The sequence below is a fragment of the Palaemon carinicauda genome, chromosome 13 (assembly GCF_036898095.1).
Source record: "Palaemon carinicauda isolate YSFRI2023 chromosome 13, ASM3689809v2, whole genome shotgun sequence".
NCBI lineage: Eukaryota > Metazoa > Arthropoda > Malacostraca > Decapoda > Palaemonidae > Palaemon > Palaemon carinicauda.
This window is the reverse complement of record NC_090737.1, coordinates 120765891-120775829: the sequence shown is the minus strand read 5'-3', so window position 1 is coordinate 120775829 and position 9939 is coordinate 120765891. Positions and strand designations below refer to the sequence as shown.

Sequence of the window (9939 nt, the reverse complement as noted above, 5' to 3'; positions counted from 1 at the left end):
CGTTGAAGCCCGTGGGCTTATAGCATCTTTCTTTTCCAACTAGGGTTGTAGCTTAGCTAATAATAATAATAATAATAATAATAATAATAATAATAATAATAATAATAATAATAATAAGTAAAAATGTGCCTAGGACTATCATGCACTGCTATATAGCTCAGCCCCATAAGAAGAATGGCACATGAATAAACATATCCCTTACCCTAGCAAACAGTAGAATGCAACTCCACCTTGCATAGCTTTGGTTACAATTTATGATTAGATAGACCCTACTGCCCCAATATATTTATCACCGTAGCCAGCACTTTCATGGCCTTCCTCTACTCATGGACAAGGCCTGTAATATCGTAACTTTTCCCCCACATAACCTTCATGTGCGTGAGGCCAAACCAACACATTAACATTTATTTATCTTTCCTCTAATATTAATCATTTAACCACAATATTCACCTTTCAACTCTCCTTCTCGAATTTAATAAGCAGGCAAATTAACACTGCAGCCATCGTCCCCACCTGACTTCCATAACGGAGACTTGGTTCAACAATCTGTTCATACACTTTAATATCGGTTTCCTCCTTTACTCGTCTTGCTCTACTTAATATCTAAATAACCCATTTCATTACAAATTTACGCGAATCAAAAACTTTTCTTCCACATCAACCTTAAAATTGTCCCCGACTTTTCTTTATCCTCAGTATCTTACCCTTACTACCACCAACTTTCAACTTAAACCTCTTACAATAATCGCTTACTGTACACTTATTTATCGCAACCGCTCCGAATGATCAGGAAAACTACAGCAACAAAAAATACAACAGTTCGAAAACCTGGCTTCGTGGCATACAATAACAAAACGCGTGATACTGGATGATGATGACTATTATTACCATTACTAACTAACCTACACTCCTAGTTGGAAAAAACTAGGAATTTAACAAGGAAAAATAGCCCAGTGAAGAAACGAAATAAAGATATAACTAAACTAATAAATATCTTGAGGTCAGGTTTTGTGGTAAAAAAAAATTGTTATTCGTATTACATTTATTCTCTCTCTCTCTCTCTCTCTCTCTCTCTCTCTCTCTCTCTCTCTCTCTCTCTCTCTCTCTCTCTCTCTCTCTCATTAATGGCATAATTTTTCCCTCTTGTCACAATAAGTAATACCCTGTTATTAATAACGACTCTAAACGTATCTATGCAAACGTTTGTCACTCATCATGTAATACATAATATCCTTAACATATCGTTCACAGTAAACAACTCTCTACACCTACCTTTTGTGACGGCCGAGAGAAGGTTATGACTCAAAGGCGGGATGCAATCAACTGAGTAACTTTATTAAAGAACACTCTCCTTTATATACAAAACCTCAAGGCAACAGGAATTTTCATGTTCGAGAAACAGACAATGTTAGAAAGGAAAAACGCAGACATGTTTATTCTGGTTCTTTTTAGTGCGAGGGAAGAGCGCAGATACAAGCATAATATATACAAAATAATTTATGTACGATCGTGTGACACACGGTTGGTACACTTTATGAAACGTGAAATGATCGCACATTTCATCATTCATAAGCAAAAATTAAAGGCCAATCGCAATTCGATACTGTACCGGTCTTCCTGTTACAACCAATTACTGCGCTTTAACCTTAAAACTTAAAATCTTTCGGTCCATCCATGCCAGAGTGCGAAATGATGTCCCTTTCTCTCGTCTGCAAAACTATTAATTTTCATTTTGATTATTTCCACTAATTGAATCAACTCACCAATGGCTTTGCTTCCTTTGTTTAGAGGTATAATAATAAATAAAACTTCCCTTGTTATAATTCCTTTTAAACACGACCTCGTCCCACATAATCATCAATGGGAAAGATCCCTACCTTACCTTGCTATTGCAATATAATCCCAATCTTTGATTTAGATGACATTCAACAAACGTTTTACCATTATAATTCCCTAAATGGAACATCCTCTATTAAAAGATTAAAATCCTTTGTTTGGGAGGCTGATTAGCCTTTTGAAATCATTTATCGTCAATCAGCTTAGTCTCTTTTCAGATTACACCTCTATTAATGGATCAATCATCTCTCTCATAAAGGTCATACCGAGTCGCAATTTGCAATAATTAGTCAAGTAATTAACATGTCATTTTAGGTGAGGTTGATTTTCGCGATTTAGAATCACCATTAGCGAGCCATGACGATTGAAAGTAAAGTTTCACCTAATTACTGTTTCTATCAGGTAGGAATGTTATCACATTTGATGAATTCAGAAACTTAATTTACAGCAATATTTAGGCTATATGTCTGCTTATATTATTATTATTATTATTATTATTATTATTATTATTATTATTATTATTATTATTATCATAATTAATTGCTAACCTGCAACCCTAGTTGGAAAAGTAGAATGCTATAAGGCCAGGGGCTTGTTTTTTCTTGTACAGAAAATTGTCTTGACTAGTTTGTATAAATGTTTCTTGTACAGAAAATTGTCTTGACTAGTTTGTATAAAAGTTTCTTGTACAGAAAATTGTCTTGACTAGTTTATATAAAACTTTATTGTACAGAAAATTGTCTTGAATAGTTTGTATAAAACTTTCGTGAAAAGAAAAGTGTCTTGACTAGTTTGTATAAAAGTGTCTTGTACAGAAAATTATCTTGACTAGTTTGTATGTAGGTTTCTTGTCCAGAAAATTATCATGACAAGTTTGTATATAGATTTCTTGTACAGAAAATTGTCTTGACTAGTTTGTATAAAAGTGTCTTGTAAAGAAAATTATCTTGACTAGTTCGTATGAAAGTTTCTTGTACAGAAAATTGTCTTGACTAGTTTGTATAAAAGTGTCTTGTAAAGAAAATTATCTTGACTAGTTCGTATGAAAGTTTCTTGTACAGAAAATTGTCTTGACTAGTTTGTATAAAAGTTTCTTGTACAAAAAATTGTCTTGACTAGTTTGTATAATAGATTCTTGTACAGAAAATTGTCTGGACTAGTTTGTATAAATGTTTCTTGTAAAGAAAATTATCTCGACTAGTTTGCATAAAAGTTTCTTGTACAGAAAATTGTCTTGACTAGTTTGTAGGCTATATATGTTTCTTGTACAGGAAATTATCTTGACTAGTTTGTTTGAGAGATTTTTGTACAGAAAATTGCCTTGACTAGTTTGTATAAAAGTTTCTTGTACAGAAAATTGTCTTGACTAGTTTGTATAAAAGATTCTTGTACAGAAAATTGTCTGGACTAGTTTGTATAAATGTTTCTTGTCAAAATAATTATCTTGACTAGTTTGCATAAAGGTTTCTTGTACAGAAAATTGTCTTGACTAGTTTGTATAAAAGTTTCCTGTACAGAAAATTAACTTTAGTTTGTATAAATGGTTTCTTGTTCAGAAAATTATCTTGACTAGTTTGTAGAATCTTGTACAGAAAATTATCTTGACTAGTTTGTATAAAAGTTTCTTGTGCAGAAAATTGTCTTGACTAGTTTGTATAAAACTTTCTTGTACAGAAAACTGTCTTGACTAGTTTGTATAAAACTTTCTTGTACAGAAAATTGTCTTGACTAGTTTATATAAAAGTTTCTTGTACAGAAAATTATCTTGACTAGTTTGTATGAAAGTTTCTTGTACAGAAAATTGTCTTGAATAGTTTGTATAAATGTTTCTTGTACAGAAAATTATCTTGACTAGTTTGTATGAAAGTTTCTTGTACAGAAAATTGCCTTGACTAGTCTGTATAAAAGTTTCTTGCACAGAAAATTGTCTTGACTAGTTTGTATAAAACTTTATTGTACAGAATATTGTCTTGAATAGTTTGTATAAAACTTTCTTGCATAGAAAATTGTCTTGACTATGTACAGAAAATTGTCTTGACTAGTTTCTATATAGGTTTCTTGTACAGAAAATTGTCTTAACTAGTTTGTATGAAAGTTTCTTTACAGAAAATTGTTTTGACTAGTTTGCATAAAAGGTTTTTGAATAAAATGTTCTTTATTCATTACATTAGACGTAAATATAGTGAAAATGTGAACAGATCTAGATATTATACCACGATGCTCCGTAACCATTTCTACTAGAAAAATATGATTTCCTAAAATTTACTGAAGATTTATATCCAACGGTCTTCAATGAGTTTGCATAAAAAGGAAATACCAAAAGTTTGGTTGAAAGTGTTTAATCGAAGTATGAGAAGGATGGCAGATAGGGAAAAGGTTAACATGGTAGGATGGTTGGGACAGATAAAGTATTGTTTGGGTGATTGAGACAGAAGATAAGTTGGATGAATGATTTAGACAAAATAAATGTCTGTTGACTTGTTCGGTCCGATAACATGCTGGTCAGATGTTGTGACAGTGGAAGTCTTGGTTGGATGGTAGTGACAGAGGAAGTGTGCCACCCTCTCCGACTGTTCTACGCACTACAATATCCATGAGGAAGATAAACAACATAGGTGACAACACATTCCCTTGGAGTACTCGGCTGTTTACATATTGGTCGGTCAAGACAGATGAAGTGTTTGTTGACACGGAGGAACTCCTGGCTAACATTTGGGACAGGAAAACCCGTCACCTGAATTATCAAGACAGTGACAAAGTTGATCAAATGCTTGAATATTGAAACAGGAAAATTGGTGGGACAGTTGAGATGCTAGGAGTATGTGCTGGGTGGTCGAGACGTACACTGCTGTTAGGCTGGTTTACTTATTGCAAATGAACGAGTGGTCAGATCGGTGAGACGGCAATAGCAGGATGGTTGAAACGGAGAAAAAGCTGGATGGGTGAGACATAAAAAGTTAGTTGGAAGGTGCAAACAAATAGTTTTAATAAGACAGAAAAAGAAACTTAGTTGAATGGATTAGATAAAGAAAATGTTGATTAGATGATTAAGCAACTAAATAAAAGGTTTTTCAGTTGGATGGTTAAAACAACAAGGATTTGGGTGGAGGGCTGACAAAGCGGAAAAGTTGGTTTACTGGCAAAGGAAGTGTTGGGTAGATAGTCTGACGTAGAAAGTCTTTACAATTAGTTATGGTTATTACTATAATCATTATTAACAATTAAGCTACAACCCTCGTTGGAAAAGCTGGATGCGATAAGCCCAGGGGCTTCAACAGGTAAAAAATATCCCATAGAGATAAGGAAATATGGAAATAAATAAACTTTATGAGAAGTAATAAACAATTAAAATATTTGAAGAAAAGTAACAAGTTTTCGCAAGCTTGAACTTTTGAAGTTCTTCCGATTCAACTACCCGATTAGGAAGATCCTTCCACAACTTGGTCATAGCAGGAATAAAACTTCTAGAATATTGTGTATTACGAACAGGACGGAACTGCCCGGGAAGATCTGAATGTAAATGATGGTCAGAAAGTACGAAAAATATTATGCTGCATGCATAACCAACTAATTGAACAATAGTGCCATAGATTATTATCTAGATCAGGAATAAGATATTTAATAGACCGTAAGTTCCTGTCCAAAAATTGAATATGAAAATCAGTAGCTGAAGACCAGACAGGAGAGCAATACTCGAAACAAGGTAGAATGAAAAAAAATTACAACTTTTTCGGAATATATTGATCACCGAAAATCTTAAAAAGACTTTCTTAAAAAGCCAATATTTTGTGCAATTGAAGATGAGACAGACCTAATATGTTTCTCAAAAGTAAATCTATTGTCAAGAATCACACCTAAAATTTTAAAGGAGTCATACAGAGTTAAAGAAACATAATAAATACCGAGATCCGGATGTTGAGGAACCACTGTCCTCGACCTAATTACAATCATAATGAGTTTCATTAGGATTCAACTTCCTGTCCAAAATTTGCACCATGCACTAATTTTAGCTAGCTCTCTATAATCATTGGAATGGAAGGTTCTCAGTGTTTAGCAAGTGGAAGAATGTATTAAAGCTAGAGGTAAATGTTGCAGTGTATAAGCTGCTGAAGTTTCCCTCACTGGAAATCATCTGATTCAGTTGCAGTAGGGGTCTTGCTATCTAATTTACCAATTTACTCTTAATTTATTGATTTCAAAGTTAACCATTTTTCCTTAACAGGGCCTGGATCCTGTGACAAAGAAACACAATGGACGTTACATCACTCACACTTTACCTACTGAACCGTGTAAGAGTTTTCTATTATTATCATTATTATTATTATTATTATTATTATTACTTGCTAAGCTACTACCGTAATTAGAAAAGCAGGATGCTATAAGCCCACGGGCTCCAACAGGGAAAATAGCCCGGTGAGGAAAGGAAAACAAAATATTTTAAGAAGGGTAACATTAAAATGAATATCTCCTATATAAACTATAAAAACTTTAACAAAAAATAGAGGAAGAGAAATAATAGTTTGCCCGAGTGTACCCTCAAGCAAGAGACCTCTGACCCAAGACACTGGAAGACCTTGGTACAGAGGCTATGGCACTACCCAAGACTAGAGAACAGTGGTTTGATTTTGGAGTGTCCTTCTCCTAGAAGAGCTGCTTACCACAGTGCAAAGAGTCTCTTATACCATTACCTAGAGGAAAGTGGCCACTGAACAATGACAGTTCAGTAACCCCTTGAGTAAAAAAATGTTTGGTAATCTCAGTGTTGTCAGGTGTATGAGGACAGAGGAGAATATGTAAAGAATAAGCCAGACTATTCAGAGTGTATGTAGGCAAAGGGAAAATGAACCGTAGCCAGAGAGAAGGATCTAATGTAGTACTGTCTGACTAGTCAAAGGATCTCATAACTCTCTAGCGGTAGTATCTCAACGGGTGGCTGGTGCCCTGGACAACCTACTACCTATAAACTTCCCACATAAACAGAAATATTTATTATTAGTAATGCCACTATGCAAACTAAACCTGCTAAGCCGTACGATTCTTTTTAGCAAGCATTGTCTCTTCTTGAAAATCTGTATTCCATATTTTTCACACCTTTTTTTCAACCCGTTTGTTTAACATTCACTAAATTTTATGGCAACGGTTCGCTCTGTTCTCTCCACATGACTGAATCATCTCCAACACTCGAATTTATACTGTGGCCTGATTGGTAAGGTCTCTGCCTGGTGTTTGCCAGTCGGGGGTTCGAGTCCCGCTCAGACTCGTTGGTGCCATTAGTGTCTGCAACCTTACCATCCTTGTGAGCTAAGGTTGGGGGGTTTGGGGTACCCTATAGGTCTATCTGCTGAATCATCAGCAGCCACTGTCTGGCCCTCCCTGGTCCTAGCTTGGGTGGAGAGGAGGCTTTGGCGCTGATCATATAATATAAGGTCAGTCTCTAGGGCATTGTCCTGATTGCCAGGGCAATGTCACTGTCCCTTGCCTCTGCCATTCATGAGCGACCTTTAAACCTTTAAACTACTTCTAGGTGCCTCCATTTCGCCTTCTTTGATATTCTCCGTCCGTCTTTTGAATTACACGATCAATTCATCTAAACTAAAGATATCCAATTTCTCTTCTTTATTCAGATTAGATTCGCACGTCAGTTTACTTGGATGTAAGTGTCTATGTATATCCTATATAAAAACAGTTGGAATACTATTGGATAGGAATACTTCTGTCTCTTTTCATTATCTTCTCTTACGCCTATTGACACAACGGGCCTCAGTTAGATTTTGCCAGTCGTCTCTATCCTGAGCTTTTAAATCAATACTTCTCCATTTATCATCTCCTACTTTACACTTCATAGTCCTCATCCATGTAGGCCGGTGTCTTCCAACTCTTCTAGTGTCTTGTGGAACCCAGTTGAAAGTTTGTCAAAATAATCTCTCTTGGGGAGTGCAAAGAACATGCCCAAACCATCTCCATCTACCCGTCACCATGTTCTCATCCACATAAGGCATTTAAGTAATCTCTCTTATAGTTTCATTTATAATCCTGTACTGCCATTTACTTCCCAATATTCTTGTATATTAATTTCTCTCTTATATTAATGGAAATCAAATAGATGACTTTTGAGCATTTGAAAACTGAACTGCTTATATTCACACCAAAAGCCCAATGGTAATAAAATGTGAAAAAAAAAAATATTGAATTCCTTCTCAAAGTAAAATTCATACATTCAACATAAAAGCGTAACGAGAATTAATTAAATGACAACCCTTTGTATAATGAATAAATGAATTATCTCAGCCCTCGAACAAATGTTACGTATGAATATTCACATCAAATATGGATCGTTTCAATGAAAATTTTCCTTTATTACCACGCTGGAAATACTGTAGTTGGATGCATCTGCAATGCTATCTCTCTCTCTCTCTCTCTCTCTCTCTCTCTCTCTCTCTCTCTCTCTCTCTCTCTCTCTCTCTCTCATATATATATATATATATATATATATATATATATATATATATATATATACTGTATATATATATATATATATATATATATATATATATATATATATATATATATATATATATATAAAATGCTTCTTCCAAATTTTATGTGCATACACACACATAAATATATATATATATATATATATATATATATATATATATATATATATATATAGTATATATGCATATATACAATAAATATAATATATATACATATATATAGTCTATATATATGCATATATATATATATATATATATATATATATATATATATATATATATATATATATATATATATATATATCCACAATACATATGCTTACATACGGTATTTATATATATATATATATATATATATATATATATATATATGTATGTATGTATATGTATGTATATATATATATATATATATATATATATATATATATATATATATATAAATATACATATATATATACAGTATATATATATATATATATATATATATATATATATATATATATATATATATATATATATATATATATATATATATACAGTATATATTACACTTTCTCTACAAAGAAGAGTATTTAATCAGATGGCCCGATCAGTATTAACTTATGCATCAGAAGGTAGGGGCCTTGCTATAGCCGTAAAACATAAGCCATATAATTACAACTTCAAAGAACGATGGAAAGAATAATGATGGGAATAACACTAAAAGAGAGAAAAATAGGGCAATATGGACCGAGAGCAAACTATGGTAGAGGATATTCTAACAAAATGTAAGAAAAAGAAATGGACGTGGGCAGGATATATAATGAGAATGGCAGATAATAGATAGATATAAAAAAATTAACAGAATGGGTAGTAGAGATTGTAAAAGTAGCAGGGGATGAAAGAGAAGACGATGGATTGAGGAACTAAGGAAATACCCAACCAAGGGCTTTTACTCGGAAAGATCCTTTTCGAACCAGAATTTTGACCCAAGGTTTTTTAGGATGGTACCAGGGTGGCAACATATTTACCTAATCACCCACCTCTCTTAAGCATTTCCCTTTCCGAATAATTAGAAACCCGACTCAAAATTCAATCCTTTTTGAAAGTATGGAAAGTTTTAGACTATATTTGAAATATACAATTCACAAAATCAATAATCCAATGTCATGAGGGATAAAAATAGACTTCAATTGGTGTTGGATTTCTGTTTCATGGCAGGGCAAGAGAGAACACCGAATTCGTTATTTCATATATTATGTAAACTTAACTGTATGGCAGCTTAACAGAAACTAAATATACATTGTAGATTTCAATAAAAGGTAAACAGTAATAATTACAGTACTCAACAGTTTGAGTAAAAGGTACAATTATAATAAATACATTGTTACGTATAAATACAGTATGCAGTTATACAACTAATTACACCAAAGTGTAGTTAGCAATCTCACACACCCCCCCCCCCCAAGATGGCAGGTGCAATACAAGGATACCTGGCATCTTAAGGTCCATATTTAGTATATGATTTCGAGTCCCATCTCATTTCTAAACGCTCTGGTGCCCGTGTCTGACGTCCACTACGTCGTACTGGTAAGGCAACTGATAACTGAGTATCAGGCTTAGGTGA

General features: G+C 33.5%; 1 protein-coding gene across 1 annotated transcript in view; it reads left to right on the top strand.

The window, feature by feature from the left end:
• LOC137652169 (uncharacterized) overlaps positions 1–6120 on the top strand; it is a 10609-nt gene extending 4489 nt beyond the window's left edge. The window contains exon 2 of the mRNA XM_068385376.1: positions 6059–6120. Within this exon, the coding sequence (XP_068241477.1) occupies positions 6059–6120 (62 nt within the window). The remainder of the gene's footprint in view (positions 1–6058) is intronic.
• The last annotated feature ends 3819 nt before the right edge of the window (positions 6121–9939 follow it).